Source organism: Aspergillus versicolor (assembly GCF_001890125.1).
Source record: "Aspergillus versicolor CBS 583.65 unplaced genomic scaffold ASPVEscaffold_12, whole genome shotgun sequence".
Taxonomy (NCBI): domain Eukaryota; kingdom Fungi; phylum Ascomycota; class Eurotiomycetes; order Eurotiales; family Aspergillaceae; genus Aspergillus; species Aspergillus versicolor.
The window spans coordinates 476395-503719 of NW_024467535.1; the positions used below are offsets into that span (position 1 = coordinate 476395).

A 27325-nucleotide genomic window follows, 5' to 3' on the forward strand; every position below is an offset into this window, starting at 1 on the left:
TTGGGTCAGTGTTTTGGTCGTGTAGAACGGATACACGATGGACCTACATCTTGTTGGCTGCATTAGCTCCCACTGCCCCTACAACGGCACCCCCGACAGTTCCCAGGGCCCCGCCGGCCATCTTGTGGCCAAGGAAACCTCCAGCGGTGCCGCCGAGCAGCGTCGATCCTAGACCTCTTTCTCCTTCAGCACCTGCCGGCACTGGACCGTGTCCCTGCTGCGGCGCATATCCTCCTTGGTGGCCACCATAATAAGAGGAGTTCTCGCCGCCATGGGGCTGGTTATACTGATGCTGCTGGGGAGGGTACGGCGAATGTCCGCGGTCGTGCGCGTAATTCATATTAGGGTCTTGCCCATAGGGTCCAGAGTGTTGCCCATGTTGGGGTTGTCCATATGGTCCCTGTGGAGGATACTGCTGGTGTCCTTGTTGATACGGGGGAGGCCCGGCAGAGTACGGATCGTGCGGTGGCTGGCCATAGGGCTGCTGTTGCTGTGTTGCGTCGTCAAGTTAGCATACGCCGTACACTACTAGCGCGGATGAGGGCGGGGAAAGGTAAATGATGTGTGGGATTTACCTGAGGTGGATAGTATCCTTGCTGTGGTTGTCCACCGTATTGCTGCGGAGGGGGATAGTTGCCATGCTGGCCTCCGTATCCCGGGGCCCCTCCTCCATAGTGGCCCTGATCGTGCCCAGGTGGGCCGCCGTACTGATTATACGACATGGCAGGTTGGGATGCGCTTTGCGAATATGGAGGGAAAGTGAAACAACTCGCGACAGTGCTTCAAAAATAGACTCCCAGAAAACGTGGAGAGATGATGTGAAAGCATCCGCGTAAGCAGAGGAAGAAGCGAGATATTTAAAGGGAACCGTCATCGGGAAAGCGCCATCAACGGCTCAGGCGGGGGGCCGGGAAATAATGAGAGGCGCAGTTGTACCCGCTAGCAGAAAGCACAGGGTCTTTTATCCATTCACAAGACATTATTCAGGTGGCTTGGCTAGAAGATTTTCAGCTCCCATCTTCGTGATTTGCACGAAGTTTACGTTGAGATCATGGATGGTCGCTGAGGCAAGTGACGCTCCAGCTGGTGAGGGGTAATTTCAGGGTCCTCCGTCAGGCCTCAGCTACCTCCTCCATCTGGGCACAGTCTGTTTTTAACCGCCAAACGCTCATTACTTGACTATTTCCAGCGACTATTTGCGCCATACATATCTGGAGATAGCTCTGGAAACTTGCAGGAGATAAGCTCGTGCCGAGGGGGCTGCTTCGTGCAGGATTGTTTCCTGTGGGTACGGAGTTGAGGCTACATGACCAGTCATATTTTGACTCTTTAACCCCTGCGTTGGAGATCATCATCTTGCTCCAAGAAAAAGGTTGCGCAGAATAAACCGTTTCTCTGACTTTGACTGACTGCTCACCTGTCCTGGATCCTGACAGCATTGGGCGCGCACCGACACTGTCCCTTGTGGCTCTTCGACTGTGCCTGAGGCCGGACGGACTGGGCCTTGCTGACTCAGAATCCGCAGTAACTCGTATTCAAGACTCTGGCTTAGGGCCTTTGTTTAATCGCATCATGCATCATCGATCTCAAGTAAATGAATATATTATCTAGGAGATGGTCCAGCGGAGCACCGGCTGTTCCATTTGTGTAAAGCGCCGGGTCAAGGTTAGTAGCTACTAGACCGAGTCGCGCTTCGTCACTCACAGTAACAGTGCGATGAGAGACGTCCTGGGTGCCTAAGATGCGAGACACACGGAACATCCTGTCCAGGATACAACCGAGTCTTCGAATTTGTCACCGCAAAGCCGCATCGTTCCCGACGTCAGCCCAAAGCGTCTAGCTCTGAAGACGAACAGAGTCTGGCAGCGATAGACTACGAAAATGTTGCTTTCAAAAACATAGTCACATCACAAACACTGGGAGTTGCCGCTCTCAATGTCACTCACTGCCTTGACAGGCTTACCGACGAAATCTCCCAGCCGTTTCCATCGAACTCGGGATATGTGATCTCCCGGTGGTTCCTGCTCCTGCCGGGTTCTTATGGGAGAAATAAGACTCTAGACCTTGCCATCAAAGCATTTACTGCCCACCACGTTGGCAGCATGACCATGAACAATCAAGCTATGCGATATGCCAGGTCCGCTTATCTTGAAGCGTTAAGAAGGCTCCGAAAATCTCTAAACAATCCGTCTGAGGCACTTTCCTCCGAGATTAACTGCTGTGTGTTACTTTTGTGTATATACGAGGTGAGTTATTAGTATCCCATTAAGATAAACGGCAGCTAACAAATATCTAGCTCTTCGCAGATACGCACCGCGGCGATGTTTGGATGAGCCATGCAAAGGGCCTTACTCAACTGACAAAGGCTAGGGGATTGTCGCGGTACCAGACCGAGTTTGACGGCATACTGCTAAAGGCCTCCCGTGGGTTGATTGTGCGTTATTCCAACCTAATAAAGGGAAATTATACTAATGTACTAGGTTATGCACTCTCTCTTCGGTGGAGAAAAATGCTTACTGGCTTCTGATGGCTGGCTTCGCGTGATGCGGGGACAGAATAACAGCGATCTGTCAGTTGATTTCGGCGATCTCGTGGAGGAATTCTTTGCGCACTTCACCCTTTGCCCGGGTCTCATCCATAAATTATACGAGCTTAAGGAAGCAGACTTCACCGAACCTTCAACATTAGTAGAGATGTCAGACTTGCAAAATAAAGCTCTCGACCTACAGGAAAAGCTCGTTCTATGGTACGATAGGTTTACATATACGACTCCTGTTCCCCGTGACGTTTTATCGTCCACAGCAGACGCCATGTACCCAACTATCCTTTGGTATTCCGACATCAATAGCGCCACAATATACTGCAGCTACTACTCTTATATGGTCCTCATCCATGAGATACTGAGGACCTCCGGATATCCCGGCGATCATGGAGCTATGGTTGCTAATTTTCGCGATCAGATTTGCAAATCAGTTCAATATACAGCACAGGGATTCCTGGGTCCATATCGAATGGGGTTTCCTTTGAGAGTAGCCTGGGAAGTCGCTGATTCAGCCGTCAAAGAATGGATTGCAGGGTGCACGAAGAAATTTTCCGAGTTCTATGCCGTTCTTCGAGCAGAAAACTTTTAATCCCGCAAATTGGTTTCCAGATTTCTGGAACACAAAGAATTGATTCTCATCACTAGCTCCTCCTTCAACGCGTCGCGAACTACCTTTAACACAAGGACGTCTCAGGAAGTGGGGACCACAAGGGCTCTGCAACCATGCGAGCGGCTATCAACAAAGTGGAGACAATAACTTCCATCAGCAGCCCCATCCCAATCATGACATCGACGTCGCCGGTAATGGCACCAAACATACGTGATCCATGCTCCAAGAGCAGAAAATAGACCGCTCTCACCGTCAGAAACGGCAGCGACACCAAAACTAAGAGCACAGTCCTATATCCCGCCGCGGAGAGGACCCTGCACGATCTCCCTGCCATTCCAAGCAAGATACACCATACGAGCAGGAATGTAAGAACAAAGACCACCGTTCCCACAATTTCACAGGCAAGGATATCAAGCAAACCTCCAACCAAAACCAACACGATGGAAATTATGACGGGAAAGCGAAAGAAATGGAGTGTGAACCGTAAATGGCCCGGGAGTCGAGAGTTCCCGGGCCCTGTCCGGCCTGCCTGTCCGCTATAACCGATCAGCATCACTCGATATAAGTTTCCTAATATACGATTACATACCTTCGGAGGAGAACGAGGCTGACTTCGAAAAGAAGAGGCGAGAGGCCGATCCCCTGCAGGACAGTCTCAGCAATCAGCATTGGCTTGCTGGGCTTCTGGTTTGAAATCATCATGGCTGAAGCGGCAATTCGAACTATGAATTTTTTTTCAGTAACAGCCCTGTATATCCAGTGTACTGGAAGGTATTCATACGCTGGGCCAGAATTCCTACCATTCCCCACCAGGAGTATAGAAAGCATCGAGCATTGCCTCGGCGTTTTGTATGATGCCAGTACCGGCGCTCCTGAATGAATCGCGAGACGAACTGGACAATTTGAATGGCTGAGAATATAACGAGCTCTGCGATAGCGAAGCTTCGCTTCTGGTCAGACATAGTAACCTGGGACATGTCTTGAGGCAGATTTGCCATGATGTATGCCTGGCTTGGGTACCAAGTATTTAGATGAAGGTGGTTCCAATTGGAGTATGAATATTTCCAGCTGTAGCAAGACCCAGCAACATATTTATACCCGTCTACTGTCGTATTCTGGTCACTATCAAAATTCTATCGTCGGTCTACTTTACAGTCTATGGCCCCACCTCGTGGTTGTTGACCATTCTGGGTTTAGCGTCACGCCTGAATGGCTACAGATTTGCTCGATTTGGTCAATAATCTCGAGCTGAGGACCAGACTGACAAGAATTTCAGTAGCTAAGACATCTCTACAGCCAAGACTGACTGCTATGTGATGCACATGGTCTGTGTTGGAGATCGATTTAATCCTTCTACCTAGGATCTGCAGATATATATAGCTACCGATCTTGTTTCAGACAAATGGATCTCAGTGACTCAGATCTGTGCCATTTCAGACTCGATGCTAAAAGACCCGAGCGACTACAGAATTGTCAGAATGGTCGTAATTGCACACTGAGCAGATACTAGTAGGCCTGCAGCGTAGATATATTTTTGTCTCTGTAGATAGCGCCAAGCAACGGTGCGGAGTGGTTCGTCCAACTTTGGCCAAAGATGTCGGTTGATTATTGCTCAAGATTGTGGCCGAATTACGACGACTTCAACGCGGACGCCGACCGGCCTAAACTGCTCCTCCGTGCTTCATCTCGACATTCCCACCCTCTACGACGCTCCTTGCGCTGCTGCGATACCAATTTCCCTCCCTATCCTCGCTTGCCCCATCCATTCCGTCGTGCGATCGTCGCTTGTCTTCGGTCGGCCCGCCGCTCGTTACCACGTTTGGAAGACGCCTTAGGGGCTATCGTGATTTTTTCCATCATCAACAACAGCTCTGAGGACAATACTGCAGTCTGGGGTTTGGCCTGCTATCTTGGCATCGTCCAATCGTCCTGTGAGATCGGCCTGGCCGTTACGAGTCAACCCCCAGATCCAGTGCGCAAGCGCATTCCTGCCCTCCGCCCCTGATCCCCTTGCCGCTTTCGTCAGGAACACCAACCACCACGGAATCGGCCTCCAGTCTCCTCGATCGGCCCCCCTGCGTGCTGGATGAGTACAGGTTCTGTCTCTTCCAATGCACAGACGCTCGTCTGGCTCGCCTTCCCTGGACGACGCCGAAGACCCCTTGGTTTCCCGCACCACTGAACCCAACCATGGCCCTGACCTTCCAGAGAAGCCGCGCCCTGAGGTAGCTAGAACCGGGACCAGTATCGACCTACGTCGAGACGCCAACGGCCATTCTACCCCCCGTTCGAGAAATTCAAGCACGTGGAGGACCCTATCTTCTTCGTCCACCGCGACGTGGACATCCCACGACCCCCGATACTCGCCAGCGATGCCACTAACGCCGCAGCGCCTCTCTATCGAGGCGTCGCCCGACTCACCCCATCGGTCACGCCTTTCGCGCCTTCGCAGCCCTTGGACATGCTCTATTCTGACGGCATTTACTACGATCCTCGCCTGCTTCTTCCTCTTCTCGATATTCCGTTCCTTCTCTGCGCTTCAGACTGGCAGCGATGGCTGTGGGGTACCAGTGATGAGTCCGACCTTTCTCCGCATGGTGGGATTTGACACCGAGCACACGCGGTTCGCCAGCAAATATAATCTCTTTCTATATAGGGAGGAAGGCGTGGATGCATACAACCAGGAGAACTTGGGGGTAAGCTATCTACATGCAGATGTTTTGCGGCTTTCATGATTTAGTGACTGACTATGATTGTGCTATTAGTTGAAAGGCGCACCTGTTCTGTTCTTACCCGGAAACGCAGGAAGCTACCGCCAGGTCCGATCGCTTGCCGCGGAAGCCTCGAGACACTATGCCCAAGTGATCCAGCACGACCAGGAACGATTGAAGACCGGAACGCGGAGCTTGGACTTCTTCATGATCGACTTCAATGAGGATATGGCAGCTTTTCATGGACAGACGCTACTTGATCAGGCGGAATACGTGAACGAAGCGGTGTCTTATATACTGTCATTATACCATGACCCCCGGCGAACACGACGAGATTCGGATCTCCCGGACCCCAGCTCCGTAATACTTATTGGACACTCGATGGGTGGGATTGTCGCGCGGACGTCGTTGACAATGGCAAACTACCAGGAGAATTCGGTAAATACGATCATCACCATGTCGGCACCCCACGCCAAGGCACCAGTCTCGTTTGATTCCGACATTGTCCACACCTACAAGCAAATAAACGATTACTGGCGCGAGGCGTACTCACAAACTTGGGCCAACAACAACCCTTTGTGGCACGTAACACTGATCTCCATCGCCGGTGGTTCTCGGGATACCGTTGTCCCCTCAGATTATGCCAGTATTTCGTCCCTGGTTCCGGACACACACGGCTTCACCGTATTCTCATCGACAATCCCTAATGTATGGATCGGAGTGGATCATCTTTCTATCACATGGTGTGACCAGTTCCGGAAGGCCATTATAAAGTCTCTGTTTGAGGTTGTGGACGTTCGGAGAGCCAGTCAGACTAAGCCCAGAGCGGAGCGGATGCGAGTTTTCAAGAAATGGTACCTAACTGGATTAGAGCAGGTATCAGAGAGGATGCTCGCACGAAATGGTAATACTTTTCAACTTGATCTTGGTATTATCTGAGTTTTGCTAACTATATTGCAGAGCCGAGTACATTGTTAACACTGGAAGATCACACGAATATGATCTTAGCGCAAGGCCAGCGGCTTGTACTTCGCGAACTTGGCCATCACACGGGCCCTAATGTACACATGCTGCCTGTACCCCCGCAAGGAGTTTCTGGCAAGAAGTTCACTCTACTCACCGATCAGCGCTTGGACAGAATAGGGGAGCAAGGCAGTCTGGAGGTTCTGTTCTGCAGCGTGTTTCCTCTACACAATGGGAAAGCCTCGACTGTGTTTGCAATGAACATGGAACTGCCAGACAGCAGCGGCTCAACGCGTCTTGCATGTAAGAACGCCGCAGTTGACGAAATCCACCTTCCTGCGTCGACTCGCACCTCCAAGAATGCCTATGACCGCGTCAGGCCGTTTTCTTACCTACAATATGACCTAGAAGACCTTTCAGAGCATCAATTTGTGGCAGTCGTCGATAAGGCCCGTGCACCCACGAAAGGTTGGGTAATTGCGGAGTTTTCAGATAGCTCTGATGCCCTGATCAAAGCTCGAATAGGCCTAGGTGGACTTCTGAGTGCCGGATTGAAAGTTCGCTTACCAGCAAACCAACCGATGCTCACGGAGGTGAAGATTCCAGCTCTATACTCGAGCTTGTTGGACTATAAACTTCGTGTCGTCCGTCACCGCACCACGGACGACTCGCAAGAACTCTTTTCTCCCTTCCTGCGCCAGTCGATTCCGGATCCGCACGAGTCGAAGTTTTTCGTGAACGTTGACCAGGTTAACGTAAACTTGCACGGGCTCGCGCCGTACATGCCCCCTGCCCTCCGGCAAACAAGTCAAAATGGGGTTTCGTTTCAGCTATGGACCGATCCGACATCCGATTCTACGGTTGACATTACTTTGACGGTTGATGTCCTGAGCAGCTTGGGCGAGCTGGTGATGCGGTATAGGACGGTGTTTGCTGCATTTCCTCTACTTGTAGTTGCTCTTGCGTTACGCAAACAGTTCCAAGTATACGATGAAAGTGGCTTCTTCATTACCTTTGCCGAGGGTCTAGACAGTGCCTTGCGTTCGTCCATGCCGGTTTTGTTACTGGCCATGTCACTACTCGCATCTTCTCTCGCCACTTCTACCGCCCTTCCGACTGGAGACGACCCTTTCCATTGGGCGACAAATGCAACTGAGACACCTATCGATTTCACGAAGAACGATCTTCTCCTTGGATCCCAGGATGCGTTTTTCTGGTTTCTAGTGCCGCTATTTGGTCTTATCTCTGTTGGGGTTTGTGTTATTCTCAACTACGTTTCTCTCTTCCTACTCCAAATATTCTCCTTCGTATATGGCATCTGGAATAGCAAATATGGCTATATCAAACGTGATGACAAAGGGTAAGTTTCATAATCCGGCTGGTCGTGAAACATCGCTAATTTTCTAGATATCTTCCCGTCTTTCCTGCGCCGAGTCCTAGACGACGGTTGATTAAGATGGGCGTTCTATTGGTTCTCGTATCCACAGCGATACCATACCAGTTCGCCTATCTGGTGGCTTGCATCGTGCAACTGGCTACTTGCGTGCGTGCTCAGTGGCATGCCAAGGAGACCGTAAGTTGTCCACACACACTCTCTCATGGGCTGTACTAATAATAAGCAGAGATCGACGGCTCACTATAACTTCGCGAATTACGCACACTCAATATTCATTCTAATGCTTTGGGTTCTCCCAATTAATATACTTGTTCTTCTTGTTTGGGCGCATAACCTGGTTGTACACTGGTTTATGCCGTTTTCGTCGCATCACAATGTGTTGTCCATAATGCCCTTTATCATCCTCGTGGAGACTATGACTACTGGCTCAATGGTCCCCAGAGTCAGCGCACGGTATGTTTTTCAAGCGTTTCCGGTAGACACCTCGACTGACTCGATGCAGCTTAAAACACATCACCTCCTTTCTCTTTTTCAGCATTGCGGTCTACTCAGCGGTATATGGAGTCTCTTACGCCTACCTATTACACCATCTAGTCAATGTGCTTGCTGCCTGGCTCGTCAGCATCTACCTCTTCCGTAGTGGCTTCTCGCTTGGGCGGTTTTGGAAGATGGTGGAAGGAGACGAGACATCCTCCACGCCTGAACCAGGAAGCTACACGAAGAAAAAGCCATGACTATGATGCCGCTTGCATCTCTTCTCCAAAGCATTTGCAGCTTTCCAGCACCTACATGGAGTTATCGGGAGCGTGTTTTTCTGCCATTGCATTGCACTGTCTTTTTGTTGCGCCGCTGTACATTTGTGACTGATGTTCACCACGCTGAAGTGCATAGACTTTTTTTTTCTGAGGCAGTGGGTAATAGGGTTGTATATAATGTTGGATCTGGATATAGATGGCTGTATCAATGCTAGAGAGCGTGCATGAATACATAAGATAACGATGCAGGTTGCTTTTGCGCCAGACTCGCACTTGTTGGGAAACAACGGGACGATGTAACCCCCAGCTGGACTAGGCCAGAACAGGCAGGTAAGTCTGAGCGTCAAGCCCGAGATTGGTCGCGATTTCGGCAGCTGTCACGGCTTGTGAGCTCGGGATTTGCATTTCATCATCAGCAGATGCAGCAAGAATCCTCCAAAATTCACCTTGCACGGTTTCTGTTTCAACACATCCAGATATCGTTTCACTGCTCTGGGTGTCTGTTCTGGCTGATCTGGTGGGCGAAGCTTTGGGTGGTTCTTGGCCCGGGAGCCAAGATGGAATAAGGCGTCTGGGCATACAGCCAACCGTTTGGAGAACCATGAAGTGAAGCTTAGGATGAGCTCAGTTACTTCAATATAGTCCGGACTAAAGGTCACCCGCGATATGCTATTACCCGCATCCACGGTATATTACTCCTATTAACCGCTGGTCAGCAGTTTATCACAGGATAGGCTATCGTCCGAGACTCCGAGTAGGTTGGAACAGACCCTTCTCCACCCCCGGCTGACAGTGGACGGTGTGTGTGGGGAGAGTGCGGAGACTGGACACTGGAGAGAAATAACGAAGACAACTTAGACTTTAATCTCCCATGGATATCTCCCCTTGCTTCGACCTGAGTCGCTGGCTCAACAACCTCCGACGGGACCTGTTCCACTGTCCGGCCACCATGGTCAGACCTGGAGGGAATCGATAATTTAAAGCGCCGGTCAGCAGCGCCCTCTCTTCTGGCAATCGATCGACAACCAAGACCGCCAGGGTGCCACTCACGTCCTGCTTGCTGTCTGTTTCCTCCGCGGGGCTGCATTTCGTGCTATTGCGCCACACCTATAAAACTCTGCTGCTCTCGCTCCTCAGGGATTTTGTTTCCCAAAGCCACCTCGTACCGCTTCCTTTCCTCGTGTTCCCTCACAGTTGACCGCAATGGCCGAGGCGCTCGACAAGATCCCCGCGGGCCATCTTGAAGTGTCTGCTCCTCAGCAGCCGAGCGGCAGGTCTCTTGGCCTGGTCGGGACCTGCATCCAGTACCTGAAGGATCGAGTGCCGACCCTGAAGCCGCCGATGCGCAAGGCCCCGAATCCGTTCAAAGCTTTGTTACTCTTGAACCGACAGCAATGGCTTTTCTTCTCGGTATGTTCTGATCAATTCTCGTATTATTACTACCCGTGTACTAACGAGCTGTACCAGGTCGCGTTCTTGGGATGGACCCTTGACGCGCTGGACTTCTTCACGGTCTCCCTGACTACGTCACAGCTCGCAGCAGAATTCGACAAAGAGATCAGCGACATCACCTGGGGAATAACCTTAGTTCTTATGCTCCGCAGTGTCGGCGCGATCACCTTTGGAATCGCCTCTGACCGCTGGGGTCGCAAGTGGCCCTTCGTTGTGAACAACCTGCTTTTCATTGCACTCGAAATCGGGACCGGTTTCACAAAGACCTACAAGCAGTTCCTTGCTGTCCGCGCACTCTTCGGTATTGCTATGGGTGGTCTCTACGGGAACGCTGCTGCGACAGCACTCGAAGATTGCCCTAGGGAGGCGCGCGGTATTATTTCAGGACTGCTTCAACAGGGTTATGCCTTTGGATACCTCCTGGCGACTGCATTTGCGCGCGCGCTGGTTGACACCACTTCCCACGGCTGGAGACCGTTCTACTGGTTCGCTGGTTGTCTGCCTGTGTTGGCTATCGCATTCCGTCTTTGTCTTCCCGAGACGAATACCTATCGCGAGCGCCAGGCGCTTCGAGCTGAACTGCCTGGAAATGTAACCTCCACGTTCCTTTCTGAGGGAAAGGTCGCCTTGAAGAAACACTGGTTACTTCTTGTTTACATGGTTCTTCTCATGGCTGGTTTCAACTTCATGGTGCGTACTCTAATCCAAATTACTTTCTAGGAAGCAAATACTTACGCGCAAAACCAAAATAGTCCCACGGTTCCCAAGATCTCTATCCAACCCTGATCGAGCGCCAGTTTGGCTTCTCCCGCGACGCTGTCACAGTAACCCAAGTCGTTGCGAATCTCGGCGCCCTAACAGGTGGCACAATCTGCGGCTGGGCTTCCCAAATCTTCGGCCGTCGCTTCTCGATTATAATAATTAGCATCGTCGGCGGTGCCCTTCTCTACCCCTACACATTTATCACAACCCACCGCATCATGGCACCCGCCTACTTCGAGCAATTCTGCGTCCAGGGCGCCTGGGGCGTCATCCCCATCCACCTGATGGAGCTTTCACCGGGCTCAATCCGCACATTCACCGTCGGAACGGCGTACCAGCTCGGTAATCTCGTTAGTTCGGCGAGTTCGACTATCCAGTCGACTATCGGCGAGCGGTTCCCGCTCCCGCCGACGGAAGAAGGCGAGGAGAGGTTTGATTATGGTAAGGTGATCTGTATCTTCATGGGCTGTGTCTTTGCGTACACGATTATTATTACCTTTTTGGGACCGGAGAACCTCGGGAGAGATTTCAATATTGAGCATGATGAGGATGTTGGCGAGGTAATTGCTGATAGGGATGTTGAGAAGGCTGCTGTTGCTGGTGGGCCGGTTCAGACTGCGGGTTCTGGTAGGGAGTGAGCTCTTTTTGAATTGAAACTACTTTCATTTATGTTGTATAACGATGTGTATGGATCTGGATGGCGAGTCTTCTATTTATGGTTATGGATGGGAAGTTATCATGGTAGGGTATCAGAATGACATGACACAACCCTTGATTCACGTCGAAGTTCATATGGATTAAACACCGTAGTCAGCATTAATTAAGGCATATAGTAAAGTAGTATTGATTCGATTGTTGTGGAGCCTTGAGAACACTAATGGCTGTCTGTATCAAGCAGCATCTCTCCATACGGAGTATAACTAACAAGGTGACGATCAACATTCCTTAGGTTTGTTCCCCAGGATTAACTCACATTAGCTAAGACTGATAGCTGCATTAGGGTGCCTTGGTAATTAAGCAGCAATCTCTTATTATGAAACAATGTATATCGTGCAGCATTAGATCGTAAACCTCTGGTTTAGTAGGGCAAACTAGAATGACGTCACACCATCCCGTTTTTCCTTCAGCTCAATACCACAACTTAATCTTCTACTACAATAATTTTCATTCTCGGAGCAGAGTCAATAATACCTGACTACACTCTGGATTATACAGAGCTGCTGTACAAACATGGATCAAAAAGGCCCAAAAGGCCGTGACAACCGCGACGGAGATGACAACGACGATGGCAAAAGTTCAACCCCAGAGACCCCCGAGGAGGTCCAACGCCGCATAGCGGGGCTCTCAATATCGCAAGAAACCCACAACACGAATGATTCCACATCATCACGCTCAGATCACTCGAATAAACCCCAGGAAGATAAATATGAACAGGGCCAGCGACAAGCACGCGTTGATGACGAGTTAGGTACCGAAGACGAAAGCTCAAGAACCTTTAGGATAAACACACTCAGGGGGGATGCTGATGAACAAGACAATGATGAAGAACAGGAAGAGACCAGGAAAATCGAGCCCGATGAATTGAAGAATATTCTGTTTAGTTTTGAAACGCCGCGCGAGGTTGATCTGCGTGTCAAAATTTCGGGAGACTTAAATGTTACTATATTGTATGTTCCCTGCCTGAAAGTTTTCTTACATGGGTCTGGGCTAACTAGAGAACAGGGCGTGAACACTCTTCGAGGAGCCTTGATGTTCGAGAGCTCGATCAGAGGCGTATTCGGACATTACCTCTGCTGAATGTGCCGATACAATGCTTGGAATTGAACCACTCAAGTTGGCACGACGTGGAAACAGGGAACCACAGATCTAAAATCAACGGAAACCACAAGAACTATCTGGATATTCCATCCCTTCCAGCCAGGTGGCATAGAATCCCATCCTAGGTGGCTTGGGGTGGAGATGGTCATATGTTATGCACAGTACAAATTATACAGCAATATTTATGCCTCAGGCATACAGAGATAGAAGCGGTTAGCGTATCACTAGCTTATATAAGCATCAAATTAGGTTAGAGGTCTTGGCGCGAAGTCGCGACGAAGCGATCAAAGTCTCAACGCCATCAGGTCCAAGTAGATCTCGCTCCAGCAATCCCCCAGCGAGTCGATACCCGCTTGTTCTTGTCTTCAATTTCTCCGCCCTCTATCGCATTAGACGTATTTACCCAGCGCTGCATGCGATCCAGCTCCCCACGCCCGTCGACTTTCTGAGCATAGCGAAGAAAGACCCTTGCTCGCATCGTGCCCGCGACGTGAACCATCGCGAATTTCATCAATCGCCCACCATGGATGAGAACACGGCCATTTCGGGCGGCGCTGCTGACGATGTCCAAGTGACTTCTGCTCAGGATGCTCCGGGTGATGTCGTCAATGCCTCTGGTGAGTACTCCTCTTTGACACCTCCGTCCCCTGAGAAGAAGCAATACCGTTGCGCATGTTTCTCCCCTCGCAATCATGAAACGATTCCGAGCCCGTGATCGCATCGAATATTTTCTGAGACACGTATAGAGAATACCCCGGGGACTGATAATCCGTTAGATGCCCCCGCGTCGCCTAAGCCTGGGAACACCGGAGAGGAAGACGAGGAGATGGGCGGCACAGAGAACGAGACCAAGAAGGAAAACGAGGGTAGCGAGGAATTGGCAGATGTTGCTGCACAGTCGGGCGCTGAAGGCGGTTCTGAGGAACAGTCCGCGCAGGCCAAGTCATCGCTCGAAGCTTCAGCACGCTCTCACCTTGTTTCCCAAACACACGCCATTATCCTCCCTAGTTATTCGACGTGGTTCGATATGCACACCATCCACCCGATTGAAAAGAAGGCTTTGGCAGAGTTCTTCAACGGAAGGAACCGAAGCAAGACACCCGCTGTCTACAAGGATTATAGAGATTTCATGATCAACACCTACCGACTGAACCCAATCGAGTACCTTACTGTCACAGCTTGCCGCCGTAACCTTGCTGGAGATGTGTGCGCTATCATGCGCGTTCATTCTTTCCTCGAGCAGTGGGGTTTGATTAACTACCAGGTAAGTTTCAATTCGCTCTTGTGGCTGGTCGATGATGGTTACTGATGTTTTATCTGCAGGTGGATCCCCAAACACGACCTTCGAACATCGGACCCCCTTTTACCGGCCACTTCAGAGTTGTTGCCGACACGCCGCGAGGCCTCCAGCCGTTCCAGCCTGGTCCGAACCATTTCGTCAAGCCTGGGAAGCCCTTGGCAGCCACGGAGCGCGCCGCTTCCGCAACCCCCGCAACCAAGGCTGATTTGAATCTCGAGATTCGCCGCAATATTTACGATGACAAGGGCAAGGAAGTGACACCAGCTGGTGAGGATAAAGAAAAGCAGGCCAACGGCGAACCGGGTGCCAATGGTGCCGGAGACGCCTCGAAGGCTCTGGAAACTGCGTCGCAAGAACCTCGGAAGAAGTTCCAATGCTTCTCCTGTGGTATCGACTGCACACGCCTTCGTTTCCACTATGCGAAGTCGACTCCGGCCACTGGTGGTGCCAATGCTTCAGACTCCAAATACGACCTTTGCCCCAACTGCTTCTTACAGGGTAGGATGCCATCCACCCACAACGCTTCAGACTTCGTCAAACTTGAAGACACCTCATACTCGCGGGTTGCTGATCGGGATGCTCCTTGGTCTGACTCTGAGCTCGTGCTCCTTCTGGAGGGTCTCGAAAACTTTGATGACAACTGGGAGCAAATTGCCTCTCATGTCGGCACAAGAACAAGGGAAGAGTGTGTCATGAAATTCCTTCAGCTTGAAATTGAAGACCAGTACCTCGAGGAAGGCCCTGAAGTTCGAGCCGGCCCCGGACGTGAGCCCATCAGCCACGTCGAGAACCCAGTTTTGTCTGTGGTGGCTTTCCTAGCTCAAATGGCCGAGCCATCAGTAGCTGCCGCCGCCGCTGGTCGATCTGTAGATGAGATCCGAAAGGAGCTCAAGAAGCAGCTCGATAAGGCCCCCACTGCAGAAAAGACCCAAGACAAGGGCAAGGAGAAGGAAGGCGCCGCTGTGAAGAGCGAAGATTCCATGGACGTCGATGCTGCTCGCGAGGAGCAATCGACAGAAACATCCGAGAAGCAGCCCAAAGCTTCACTCTCCACCGTTGCCCTCGGCGCTGCTGCGGCGCGCGCGGGAGCTCTTGCATCCCACGAAGAACGCGAAATGACCCGCCTTGTATCCGCCGCGGTTAACGTCAGCCTGCAAAAGTTCGAAATCAAGCTCCAGCAATTCAACGAGATGGAAGAAATCATTGAGGCCGAGCGCCGAGAACTCGAGCTCGCCCGCCAGCAGCTTTTCCTAGACCGTCTAGCCTTCAAAAAGCGGGTGAAGGAGGTCCAAGATACTCTTCAGAACGTTAGCCTGAATAGTGCCAACGGAGGGCCCGCTGCGGATGCTGCGACAGCCGGAATCAACAACCGGTATAATTTCCAACCTGGTGGCAATGCTGTTGGAGCCCCGCAGCCTTTGAGCGCCACAGGAGGCACAGATTTCAAGACTTTAGATCTGTGAATACATCCGTTCTAAATACTGTTCATGGAGTTGTTGATCTTCAGTGGTCGTGGAGCAATGAAATACCTTTCTGGATTTGCTATCCATAATCTATAAGCTTGTTTTTGTACAACAATTTGGGTAGGTGAAGTGGCATGAGGGGAAGACCGAAAGAAAGTTAAGGTAGTGAACGACTGAAGTTGAATCTTTTCTTATTATCCTCCGGGCGCTGGGACCGGTTGTCGATGCGATTCAATATCATACGAGTGTTAGGAAAAGGGCGCTTTTATTTTTTATTTTTTTTTTTTCTCTTGTATTTTGGAGTTTTATGTGTTTTGTTTTCTTATGCTACACAATAAAGTCACATGAATTATAGGTTTATGTTATTTTCTCCCATTTTTTTCGTAGACGATACTTTGCCTTGTAGTCCAGGACACTCTGTATCAGTACTCTTGTTTAGTGAATAAAATTACACTTCTTTTGATGCACCTATATTATATCCCTAATATACCGATATCGACCGCATCCAAAATTCCGGGTGGAAAAAGAAACCCCACTGTATGCTATTGAGACAAAACAGGATACTACAAAAACCCATATAATGCTGAAAGATACACTTCAATCCGACTGCGAGTCGAATGGGCTTGGCCGGGTAGATAGGAAAAGACGCCCATCCTGGTCGTCGCTGCTGTCTCCTGCCTCTGATGAAATATTTCTTTCCCGAGGGCTGGGGAGATTATCATCCGAGTCGGAAAACATACGCTCTTCTTCATGATCTTCATCCTCAGATCCCTTTGGCTGGATGACTGGCTCGTCACCTTGTTGGTTGTCTGGGCTTGAGTATTCATCATTCGATTCCGAGTCTACTTCCATCTCCATATTAAAGTCAAGCAGCGGTGGTGGCGCATACGAAACAGGTGTGCGTTTGCGAGAGCTTGTCCGCGAGATAAATGTCGACTTGGTCTTTTGTCCACGGTCTCGGGATCCTGGTCGGAACTCAGGATCGGTGGCATCTGATTGATATCCTAGTTGAGCATTTGCTGCTGCTGCTGCTTCCTCCTCTTCCCCTTGTCCGTCTCCTCCCCGACCTGAAGATTCCCGGTTGATGACCTGAGAATGGACTTCGGAAAGTGGGCGAAAATGGACCGTTAACCGGCGCCTCTTGTGCTGGTTTTTGAACTCGCTGTCTATCTCTTCGGTCTCATAACCGTACTCTTCCCATTCGCTCCGATATAGAGTTCGGTCGCGCCAGTCGGCTAGCTCTTCTGTTGTTTTACGCTTGCCTGATGGCCTCGCAGGGATTTGATTGCTTGGGAACTCGCTTTTTGGGATTGCCGGAGGTGATTGATCCATTGTGGTCCAGCACAGTAGCTCTTCGGCTGAATTGCATTGTTGATCGAGTGCTTCGGCATGCTCATCTTCGGGATCACTTGAGTCCTCCTCGACGAACTCCGATGAAGGATCGTTGGCGATATTAGCAAAGTCCTTCTCTGAGGTTTGACTTGAATTTGGTGAGATCCTTCCGTAAGGTTCTTGGGGCAGCGCCTTCTGGGAGAGTAGAGATTCGACTTCATCATGATCCAAAGGGATAGGATTCCAGCCCTTCCTATGACGTCTATCCTCGACATCAAGAGTGCAACGCCGCGCTAATCCCACCCAAAACTCGGAACTGTCAGTCTTCATATTGAGCGTGCGGGCCGCCCTTTTGACGTCGAACGATCTCACGACTGTTGCTGAAGGACGGCTCGCCTTCCCGCTCTGAAGTATCCTTGACGAGGCAAAGAAATGCGTTGCATGGATCAGACGGCGAGTTACAGCGAGGGCGATTTCATAAAAATCGGTTAAAACATCAGCCGTCATCGACGGGGTCTCGCCTTTGAAGGCTATATTGACCCAATTGTCTTCGAACCTCTCGCCACCAAAATTCATAAAAAAGCGTTCTGAAAGTAGAATCCATCTTGTCATTTTGAAAAATGCAGCAGCGGAGTCGACGTTGAGGTTAGAAGTGAACTTTTCATCCGGCATCTTGTTCACGTTAACTGCGAGATCCTGATCCATCTCTGATAGATTCGTACTACTCTCCTTATCGGCATTATCTGCCTCTAGAGTTTTTGCAACTTCCTCGTTGATGATCCACAAATCTTTGTGCCTTTCTTTACCAGCACTATCTTCCTCGTTCTGTTCTTCCAAGCAAAGCAATTCAGCATACCCATCAAGTGAGTCACAACATTCTTCACCAATCTCAGCTGCAGCTGGAATTTCGCCTAGGATAGCGGTTCTGGAATGGGTGTCGTTAAAATGTTGCCGTCGCACACCTTTCTGGAGAAGCCTAATATACTCCAGGATTTCAGGCTCCGATTTGGACCTGATTGATGCGGCAATTTCCCGGATACCATCTCGCCCTTTCTTGTCCAAGATATCGAAGAGCACTCGTTTCTCCTGTGGAGTCCAGACCACAACCCCATCCTGCGTTGTATTGAACTTGTCTTCTTTGCTGTCAGGCTTGTCCTTGAATGTCTGGTCTAGAAGTTGCCTGTACGACTCGATTGAGGAATCTGAAAGTGATGCTCGGAAGAATTTCAACGCCTGAGCACGTGTACATCTCGCTGCTCGTGGTGTTATAGAAGGAGAATCCCATAGCCCGTCACTGTCCTCCAACTCGTAGAGGTCAGAGCTGCTCATGGTCGAGCTATCGGAGGTCGAGAATGTAATGGCGGCTGAGACATGGATGGGTTTCGTTGGGACGTGCAAAGCATGACCTATAGATCCATGGGAATATTCAAATGTTGAATGGTCTCCCCTTGGGAGCTTCCAGCGAGTGTCCTGAGGGGAAAGAAAAGTTGGTTATCGCTGTTCACTGATAAGACTATGTTTGCACTGTTTGTCTTCATCACCGTAGGTTATTCCGCCGCTCGCTTTTGCGCGAAGCTGCGCCCGTAGTTTGCTGCAGATATGCAGTCCATGGCTTCCGGATGGAACATATTTATCGGAGAGTCAGACTGGGGCTGGCGTTCAGGTTTCTTTCTCGGACCGCCAGACTCCCCCGGACGCAGCCGCACAGGGCCTTGCGGTGTCCACAGCGATGGAATTCCGCGCTTGCAACAGCTACACCACCTGCGGAAATACCAGCAATAAACCTCCGAGACTATCAGGAAGAATGCATTCAGTCGGTACTCGACCATGTTGGTCAAGGGCATAAACGTCTAGGCATATCTTTAGCCACAGGCTCTGGGAAAACGGTGAGTGATGGTCTTTTGTCTATCTCTATTTTTGATATACCACTAACGTCTGCCCGCCCTTTTTTCCGTTTTCTAGGTCATATTTACTCAGCTTATCGGGAGGATGCCCCCGCGAAATAAGAATGGAGATAAGACCCTGATTGTCGTTCATCGGAGGGAGCTGGTTGAGCAAGCGTACCGGCATTGTTGTCTCGCATACCCGGACTTCACCGTTGAGATTGAGATGGGTAATCGCGTTGCATCGGGGTTCGGCGATATTATCATTGCCTCTGTCAGGAGCCTCACATCAGGTGAGCGGCTTGCGAAGTTTGACCCCCGGCGCTTTAAGCTGGTCTTGGTGGATGAGGCGCATCATATCGTTGCCCCGACATATCGCACAACACTTGCGCACTTCGGACTCAACGAAAAGTCTCCTGATTCACCCGTCCTAGTAGGTGTATCCGCGACCTTCTCACGATTCGATGGTCTCAAGCTGGGCGCTGCCATTGATCATATTGTGTACCATAAGGACTACACGGACATGATCAATGAGAATTGGCTCGCCAACGCTATATTTACTACTGTCCACTCCAAGGCAAATCTGTCGCGGGTCCGAAAGGACAAATTTGGGGACTTTGCCGTGGGGCAACTATCCAAAGCTGTCAATACACTCCAAACCAATGAGATCACTGTCCGTGCGTGGCTGGCTAACGCAGCGGAGCGAAAATCTACATTGGTATTCTGCGTTGACATTGGACATACGAAACAATTAACCGACACTTTCCGACAGTCGGGAATTGATGCTCGGTACATCACAGGCACCACTCCAAAGGCAACAAGAGATAAACAACTGGACAAGTTTAGAAATAGGGAGTTTCCGGTTCTGCTCAATTGCGGCCTCTTCACAGAAGGAACAGATATACCCAACATTGATTGCGTATTACTTGCGCGACCAACTCGGTCGCGCAACCTTCTCATCCAAATGATTGGAAGAGGCTTACGCTTATACCCAGGCAAGAAGGACTGCCATATAATCGATATGGTAGCCACACTGGATACGGGGGTCATATCTACTCCTACGCTTTTTGGGCTCCATCCTGATGAGGTTGTGGAAAAGGCAACTACGGAAGATATGAAAGCGAAGAAAACCAGCGCAGACGAAGTCAATAAAGAGTCAGGGGGTCTGCTATCTTCTGGAACCGAACCAGATATGCCCAACGACGTAAAACTCACGTTCACCAAATATGACACTATTTACGACCTAATCCATGACATGAAATCTGAAAAACACATTCGCTCCATCAGCCATAATGCTTGGGTTCGGGTCGGTGATAACCGATACCTTCTGTCGGGTGGAACGGGGTGGTTGAGTTTGGAACAACAAGACTCGGGGGACGAGCAATCCCCCCAGTACACGGTCCACCAGGTGATGACATTCAAATCTGCTGATGATACCAAGAAATACACCCGCCCACGACTAGTCGCCAGCTCAGAAGAATTTGAGTCTGCCGTTCGCGCCGCCGATACATTTGCAGCTTCTCACTATGACAACCACTACATATCCACCAGGCAGCAGTGGCGTAGTTACGCGGCGTCTCAGTCGCAAATACGGTTTCTTAATGCGTCCAACATCCGCGAGGGTAATATAAGGCATACTGACCTTACGCGGGGCCAAGCCGCTGATCTCATAACGAAGCTGAGGTTTGGCTCAAAAAGGAGATTCGCGGCGAAACGGAAGCAACGTGCGAAGCAGGATGAGAAAATTCGCAATATTGAAGAGTTACACAGACGAGGAGAGGTAAGGGTGGGCCCCGTTGAGGGTTAAGCTTTGCGATGTCAAGACGGAATGATATTCTGAACTTTTGGCATCTGTACAGGGCTAATCTGTAATTACATGGAGGATGTCTGTATCATACACATTGAATTATTGAAACGCCCCGATCACCGAACTGGAGAGGGGGCTTTGGGCTCTTTTGGCAGGTCCAGTTCAACATCAAATCCGCCAAAGATCTCCTGCGAATCTTCCCCCTTAACGGGAAGGGCAAGGCTCGAGTGGAATACAGTCGTATCCCATTCAAAAATGTGTCTCCCCGCCTCGGGATCCCAGTGGTGGCGTGGGACCATACATGAAATCCGCTGCCAATGTCGGATCATGAACCGTCTTGTGATCTCGTGGGGACGTCCGTTTGTATATAGACCGAATGTGTCTTCCTTTTGCGGACCATCAGTCAAAACCTTCCGTAGTACTTCGCCCCTCGAGTCTACATCGCTAGCTTCTACAGAGGACGTAATGTGTTGGCTTGATCTTCTTTTTGTCGGGGTCCACGGTATTTCGCCCGAAATCAAGCCATTTAGCACTCCTAACTCCGCGTCCGGCAAAGGAGGAAGCAGAACTCCAAATACAGTATTATACCACTCACGGCGGATGGTTTTCCGACGGACTAAAGGCATACTCCTGCCCCAGGAATTTTTCTCTGAAGTAGCAGGTCCTTGGAGGAACTTAGAAGGGAGGCGAGAGCGATTACCCAGCTGTGCGTTGCGGTTCTGGGATTTTAGCAAGTCCATTAAGACTTGCGGCGGTTCCCATCCCTCTTCGAATAGCGCTGGGCTTGAAACAAGGGCTTTAAGCGCTTCTGTGTCGGATGGAGCATCAACGGCAAGCAGATCATTGAGCATTTGGACCCTCCGCTTCCCTGTGCGTCCATAGGCCAATTTCAGCACTTTTTCTAGCGTTCGCGGGTATCCGTCATTGGCCCGTTGTAGAACCGATAGGAATGCGCGCGCTTCTCTGTGTAATTTCATCAATCTGTCGATATTATCTCGAATGCGATCTCTTCGTTCATCATGGTATCGGCGAAATCGTTGTAGGACTTTGTTGTGGCATGTGGTTCGGGCGATGGGGTCAGGGAGATAAGAGCACTCACGGAGGAGGCTGCGGAGGAGGCATCGCCATTCCTCTCGTGGAAATAACGATGTCAACTGGTGCCGTAGGGGTTTCATGAGGGGTTATCTCGAAAGACAAAGACACCGCAGCTTTGGCCTTATGAATTGCAGTGGTTGAAGCTCGTCGGAATAACTGACGGGCAGCGGGCCCAAAACGGAATAATTTGCCGGGACGCGAAAATGGCGCCAAAACGCGACTTCCGCTGCAGCACGGGTGCGATTCTCCAGGAGCCTCGCCTTTCTTTCCCTGTGGCTTTCCCTGCATGAAATAGACATCAAGTACCCGAAACTGTAATACATGAGCTGATTATTTTGGTTACCAATTCGCTTTTATTATCTGGGTGGTTTCGTCTAGCTGTTCTATCCACCTGTGTTCATACGCGCGCCACTTTCGCGAGTTGATTCAATTAATATCGGCCGGCCGCTGGGCGGTTGATCCCAAGGTGCATTTCCCCACACGCCCTTCGCTCTCTGCTATCCATCTCTTTTTCCCTGCCCAGTGTTCCCTTCTTCTATACTCTGCCCTATTTGTTGTATTTCAGAACGGGTCATGCCATTGTTGGCCCTCAATATTGTCAAGTCCGCTAATCCCTAGACAGATTCCCAACTTCATAGGTGGACGATCACGGTTGGGAACTCTCGACAGGATGGCTACCAACAATCACCATCAAGCACGCCCGAGTCTCTCTATGTCCTATTCCCAAGGTAGCATAGGGTCGGCAAATGGTATGTCTTTCTCACAATCGCAACTGGGCTCCTTCAACGCTTCACAGTCCGTCGCTTCAACACCTCGCGCTACTCCTCCCCCGAAGAGCTCTCAGCAGCCGGCCATGTCGTTCAATTATCCTAACGGCATTTCGAACGGTACGCGGGCTAGTTTCAATGGGTTTGAAGATATGAATGGTTATGGAACAATAATGTATCACGAGGAATTTAAGCCTCAGATTTACAGGGTCTGTTCACCCCTGCGCTTGTTTACTGTTTCTTTCGGCTTGATGTACTGACGTTGATGTTACCTGGCTTGTAGGCTGTTTATTCCAATGTCTCAGTATATGAGATGGAAGTGAATGGAGTTGCTGTGATGAAGCGACGCTCTGATTCTTGGCTGAATGCTACCCAAATTCTCAAAGTTGCTGGCGTCGTCAAGGCGCGAAGGACAAAGACCTTAGAAAAGGAAATCGCAGCCGGAGAACATGAAAAGGTTCAAGGAGGCTATGGTAAATACCAGGGAACATGGGTGAATTACCAAAGGGGCGTGGAGCTGTGTCGCGAATACCACGTTGAAGAGTTGCTGAGGCCCCTTTTGGAATATGATATGAACCCTAACGGTACTACCGCTTCTGGACTTGATTCTTTGGACACCCCAACGAAGGAGCAAGCAATGGCAGCGCAAAGGAAACGGCTGTATAGCGGCATGGACAACCGGAGCGGGCCCCAGCCCCAGCAGGGAACTTTCTTTCAGAATATTTCGCGTACCGCTGCTACGGCAGTCAATGCCATTAGCAAGGCCCGATTTGAGTCTCCCGCCGGGAAAGGCGGCGATAGCAGACGGTCTAGTGTTATACGGAAACCGTCACAGCAGATGGGCAGTCAAGAGGCACAACCACCTTTCGGAAGCCAACAAAGCACGTACAGTATTGCATCCGACAGCGGCTTCGGGAGTAATATTCCTGCAAATGGCCGCTATATAGCGCAAGACGCCATGAGCTTCGATCAGGATGAAGCAATGGAGCCGCCGCGCAAGCGCATTCGTTCTTCGCAGCCGTTCAGTTTTCCTGTTGATGTTGCGTCTATGTCAATGAATGAACCCACCCCTACCGAGCCAAATGATTCATTCTACCAGGACATGGAGCCATTAAATCCTATTGTGGATGATAGCGGAAATGGCCTTGATCCTCTCCCCCCAGCCACCACGCCCGAAAGGTTCCAGAAAATGAAGTTGATCATGACCTTGTTTCTGGATAAGATGACCAAGGATTTCTCAACTCATCCGGCGTTGGTTCAGCTATCAGGTGAAGATTTGGAAGTCCCACTCGACGAGTATAGGAACAATGCATTGCACTGGGCGGCTATGCTTGCTCGTATGCCACTCGTTCATGCGCTTGTCAAAAAGGGTGTTAGCATCTCCCGGCTTAATGGGGCAGGTGAGACGGCTCTGCAGAAAGCTGTCGGCACCCGGAACAATCTTGACTACCGAAGCTTTCCTCGTCTGCTACAAGTTCTAGCCCCTACGATTGACGTGGTTGACCGAAGTGGGCGGACGATTTTGCACCACATTGCAGTGATGGCGGCTACGGGGCATGGGGGCCATGTGTCAGCAAAACACTATCTCGAGGCATTGCTTGAATTTATCGTTCGCCATGGTGGTGCATCGCTCAATCAACAAGGACTGAATGGCACTACAAGTCAGCCAAGCACACCACTTCCTACCGAGGTCATTACCTTGGGACGATTTATCTCAGAAATTGTGAATCTTCGCGATGACCAAGGGGATACGGCACTCAATCTGGCGGGCCGTGCGCGATCTGTCCTTGTCCCACAGCTGTTAGAAGTTGGTGCAGATCCTCACATTCCTAACCACACAGGTCTTCGTCCAGCTGATTATGGCGTTGGCGTGGATATGGTGGATGGCAGTTCCCAACAAGCTGGGAGTCGAAATGATACATTTGCCGACCAGTTAGCAAAGACACGGAAAGATATTCTTGATGGTAAATATTGCCACTATCTCACACGTTCCAGCTTACTAACTACCTTTTTAGCTACAACGGCACAAGTCACTGCTATTATCCAGGAAACATTGGGGTCGTTCGATAAAGACTTGGCGTCAAACTTAACCACGAAGCAAGAGAGATTCGACCACTGGCATGCAAAGATTCGGGAGTCAGCAAAGGCTCGACAAATAGAGCAGAAACAGCTGGATGAATTGAAACGCATGTCTATTGATAAGACAGAAACGAGCAGACGGTTAAAGAATTTGGAGAAGTCCTCGGCGGAGCTTCTTGTGGTCCTCAAAGGGATGTCCGCGGATGCAGTCGACCTATCGAAGCCAGTATCACTCGGTGATGCGGATAAAGAATCCGGGGTTGAAATTGTTGAGTTCGAAACTCTCTTTCCAGAAACATTTGACGCTACGTCTGGCTTCTCTGAAGCCCAGGTTGCGTACCTTGGCAAATTGCCATCTCCCGAGCTTCTCCAGCAAGGGGTAGATTGTTATCGGGCGTTCAATAAGGAAATTGTGGACGAAGTTGAGGGTCTTAAATCTAAGAATGTCGTCCTCGGTCAAAACTACCGTCGAATGGTCATGGCTTGCACAGGCTGGTCGGCCGAGCAGGTGGATGAAGCTGCTGAAGGGCTAACGCAATGTGTCAAGGAGATTAACGACAATCCAGTCCCCGAGGACGAGGCCATCGAGATCTTAATGAGAGATCGCGGCCAGGACTGGTGATATCCTTGTACATTCTAACGAAGCGTGCAAGTGTTTACGCAGTTAGATACGATCCGCCCTAGACAGGCTATCGGCCTTTCCAGCCGGTGGCATCAGCACATCCCTATTCTACTCACATATACGATCACTTTGATATGAAGCGTTGTTCAACTCGGATCGGGTGTTTTGGTTTGTTTAATTGTTTTTACATTCATGTTCATGTACGTACTTATGTCGGTATTTACTGGATACCCTGGCGGCACTTAATGAATTCTAATTATTGGACCACACTACTGGCCTGCGATCATTGTTCGTCCTCGCTAATTTACTCTCCGGGTCGGGCTCTCCTGAGGTTTTATGTGGCTAGGGTTATAGCCATAGCGCAACCCTGGTACCAAGTGATCAGGTGTTACTGTGCCCGAAGTCTAAGTGAGCCCATTTGTAGTCACTTCTCTATATGGAACCTTGAACGGGAAGCTGAGCTGTTAACCTTATCAGACGGCTCCTGGCAAACGAGGGGCAATTGAAAGAACATCTCCGTTTGTATCGGCTACCAGATGAGGCTTGGATGTCACACAACTACTCGTCACTAGCATCACCACCAAAACCCTAGGCGTCGGACCTATTTAGACAGCCGATCTGTTCTTGTATTGTTGTCTCGTGAGTTAATTGAGCAATCCTGTCCTCGTCTTCGCCATTCGGAATTGACAGTAACTCTGGAAGCGAAGCAACTATCACGTCCGCACTGAAATATGGAAAAAGTACGACACGCCATTAAAGAAGTATTCTACTTCATCATCTTTCTGCTGCTCCTCCCGCCTCTCCTTGTCATAACGTGGACCGATTGGGGCATCCGTCAAGGTTATAAGTTTATGCGCCCGCAAAACCTCAAAGCCCGGCATCGTGAACGCCCTTCTAGACCGCCCGTTCCAATTTCAAGACGTCGTGCATTAACACTACCTTTGCCTTTGGTAAACACTCACAAGCACCATGGGCCATTCACGAACGCCCAAGAACAGTCTGTGTTCTTCAAACTGCCCCTGGAACTTCGCGAGATGGTTTACCAGGAGGTTCTTATATCACCTTTTCGGCTACATGTTCGGCGCACCCATCGAAGGCTGTGTAGTAAACCTTGCAACGAGCTAAAGGAAGGACCTTGGACGTTCTCTACTAGGTTTTCGCATGGCTACTGCCAGCTTCCCCCTATGGCAAGAGATGGCAGCGTTCAGCGGCGCTCTCACAAGGACCCTCCACGTAAGGATAAATTTCTACCCTTACTCTCCAGCTGTCGTAGAGTGTCGGTTCTCCCTTGTCGTGACGAAAAGAGCAAAATTGACCAGAGCCTAGGTATTCCGAGAGCGTCGCTCTACTATACACCATGAATACGCTGCTTCTGGAGGACCATCGCACGTTCCTCCTTTTACCAAAAGCTATCGCCCCTCATCGGTTGAGGTCGCTCCGCTTCTTGTCTCTTCAGATGAACGTCTTCCGGGGCGACACTATAGATTGCGATATTCAGTCATCGTGGTTGGAAATATGCACAACACTAGCTGGAATGGACCGCTTAGAAGATCTGCGCATTGCGTTGGGTGCGCACACCCAAGAGGCCAACACGCCCATGCCGCACCGTCCAGTACTCACTTTACTCACGCCCCTGAGAGAAGTGAGAGCCACAAGGTTTCGTGTTTTGATACCGCCAGGATGCAGATTGAACCAAACCATTGGTGGTGATGAACAGCCTTTTTCCATTGAGGTGAGGGCGAGTCTGTATGACAATTGCCGTTGTTGTCGAGCTATTCGCAGTCCTTCTTCTTTTCCGTTTCCACCCTCTTGGAGTGATATGTGATGAATGCTATTGGGTTGTTGGGAAATTGCAGACGCAAGATAAGGTTATTCATGTACATAGTAGTACTAGGTATCATCGGGCAACTACGTAAGGACTTAATGCCACGGCGACGGCGACGTACCTGGGAACTTTGCCTTATCGAT

General features: G+C 50.3%; 13 protein-coding genes across 13 annotated transcripts; 8 read left to right on the plus strand and 5 right to left on the minus strand.

Annotated features, from left to right (window-relative positions):
• Positions 1-43: 43 nt before the first annotated feature.
• Positions 44-722, minus strand: ASPVEDRAFT_56558 (putative glutamine-serine rich protein MS8; the record flags this gene model as incomplete). Its single annotated transcript, XM_040815226.1, has 2 exons — positions 44-490; positions 576-722. The coding sequence occupies 2 exons, from the start codon at positions 720-722 to the stop codon at positions 44-46; spliced, it is 594 nt and encodes a 197-aa protein (XP_040672829.1).
• Positions 723-1614: 892 nt separating this feature from the next.
• ASPVEDRAFT_33314 (Zn(II)2Cys6 transcription factor) lies at positions 1615-3131 on the plus strand (the record flags this gene model as incomplete). Its single annotated transcript, XM_040810715.1, has 4 exons — positions 1615-1665; positions 1713-2246; positions 2297-2434; positions 2481-3131. 4 exons carry the CDS (start codon positions 1615-1617, stop codon positions 3129-3131), a joined length of 1374 nt encoding a protein of 457 aa, XP_040672830.1.
• A 43-nt stretch (positions 3132-3174) lies between these two features.
• ASPVEDRAFT_355508 (uncharacterized protein) lies at positions 3175-3790 on the minus strand. The gene has a single exon (XM_040811019.1). It carries the CDS (start codon positions 3703-3705, stop codon positions 3217-3219), a length of 489 nt encoding a protein of 162 aa, XP_040672831.1. The 5' UTR covers positions 3706-3790; the 3' UTR covers positions 3175-3216.
• ASPVEDRAFT_46453 (uncharacterized protein) lies at positions 3617-4264 on the minus strand. Its single transcript, XM_040813556.1, has 2 exons — positions 3934-4264; positions 3617-3874 (listed from the first exon to the last, which is right to left on the minus strand). The coding sequence occupies exons 1-2, from the start codon at positions 4148-4150 to the stop codon at positions 3723-3725; spliced, it is 369 nt and encodes a 122-aa protein (XP_040672832.1). The 5' UTR covers positions 4151-4264; the 3' UTR covers positions 3617-3722.
• A 999-nt stretch (positions 4265-5263) lies between these two features.
• ASPVEDRAFT_141419 (uncharacterized protein) lies at positions 5264-8956 on the plus strand (the record flags this gene model as incomplete). Its single annotated transcript, XM_040807745.1, has 6 exons — positions 5264-5848; positions 5918-6767; positions 6824-8186; positions 8234-8399; positions 8449-8690; positions 8725-8956. 6 exons carry the CDS (start codon positions 5264-5266, stop codon positions 8954-8956), a joined length of 3438 nt encoding a protein of 1145 aa, XP_040672833.1.
• Positions 8957-10180: 1224 nt separating this feature from the next.
• On the plus strand, positions 10181-11829 carry ASPVEDRAFT_141130 (sugar transporter family protein; the record flags this gene model as incomplete). The annotated part of the gene is made up of 3 exons (XM_040807721.1): positions 10181-10387; positions 10445-11119; positions 11182-11829. The coding sequence occupies 3 exons, from the start codon at positions 10181-10183 to the stop codon at positions 11827-11829; spliced, it is 1530 nt and encodes a 509-aa protein (XP_040672834.1).
• A 592-nt stretch (positions 11830-12421) lies between these two features.
• Positions 12422-12988, plus strand: ASPVEDRAFT_33317 (uncharacterized protein; the record flags this gene model as incomplete). The annotated part of the gene is made up of 1 exon (XM_040810716.1): positions 12422-12988. The coding sequence occupies one exon, from the start codon at positions 12422-12424 to the stop codon at positions 12986-12988; it is 567 nt and encodes a 188-aa protein (XP_040672835.1).
• Positions 12989-13532: 544 nt separating this feature from the next.
• On the plus strand, positions 13533-15772 carry rscE (putative RSC complex subunit (RSC8); the record flags this gene model as incomplete). Its single annotated transcript, XM_040810717.1, has 3 exons — positions 13533-13626; positions 13756-14273; positions 14333-15772. The coding sequence occupies 3 exons, from the start codon at positions 13533-13535 to the stop codon at positions 15770-15772; spliced, it is 2052 nt and encodes a 683-aa protein (XP_040672836.1).
• Positions 15773-16513: 741 nt separating this feature from the next.
• Positions 16514-18433, minus strand: ASPVEDRAFT_201611 (uncharacterized protein; the record flags this gene model as incomplete). Its single annotated transcript, XM_040809348.1, has 2 exons — positions 16514-17809; positions 17870-18433. Coding segments are annotated over 2 exons (1860 nt in total), but the record flags the coding sequence as incomplete, so codon positions are not given.
• A 290-nt stretch (positions 18434-18723) lies between these two features.
• ASPVEDRAFT_141092 (DEAD/DEAH box helicase) lies at positions 18724-20794 on the plus strand (the record flags this gene model as incomplete). Its single annotated transcript, XM_040807717.1, has 2 exons — positions 18724-18990; positions 19067-20794. The coding sequence occupies 2 exons, from the start codon at positions 18724-18726 to the stop codon at positions 20792-20794; spliced, it is 1995 nt and encodes a 664-aa protein (XP_040672838.1).
• Positions 20795-20910: 116 nt separating this feature from the next.
• On the minus strand, positions 20911-21969 carry ASPVEDRAFT_141665 (uncharacterized protein; the record flags this gene model as incomplete). The annotated part of the gene is made up of 1 exon (XM_040807770.1): positions 20911-21969. The coding sequence occupies one exon, from the start codon at positions 21967-21969 to the stop codon at positions 20911-20913; it is 1059 nt and encodes a 352-aa protein (XP_040672839.1).
• Positions 21970-22559: 590 nt separating this feature from the next.
• On the plus strand, positions 22560-25357 carry ASPVEDRAFT_56565 (putative APSES transcription factor (MbpA); the record flags this gene model as incomplete). Its single annotated transcript, XM_040815227.1, has 3 exons — positions 22560-22865; positions 22940-24620; positions 24672-25357. The coding sequence occupies 3 exons, from the start codon at positions 22560-22562 to the stop codon at positions 25355-25357; spliced, it is 2673 nt and encodes an 890-aa protein (XP_040672840.1).
• Positions 25358-25765: 408 nt separating this feature from the next.
• ASPVEDRAFT_356507 (uncharacterized protein) lies at positions 25766-27324 on the plus strand. Its single transcript, XM_040811041.1, has 3 exons — positions 25766-25996; positions 26065-26633; positions 26684-27324. The coding sequence occupies exons 2-3, from the start codon at positions 26089-26091 to the stop codon at positions 27180-27182; spliced, it is 1044 nt and encodes a 347-aa protein (XP_040672841.1). The 5' UTR covers positions 25766-25996; positions 26065-26088; the 3' UTR covers positions 27183-27324.
• The last annotated feature ends 1 nt before the right edge of the window (position 27325 follows it).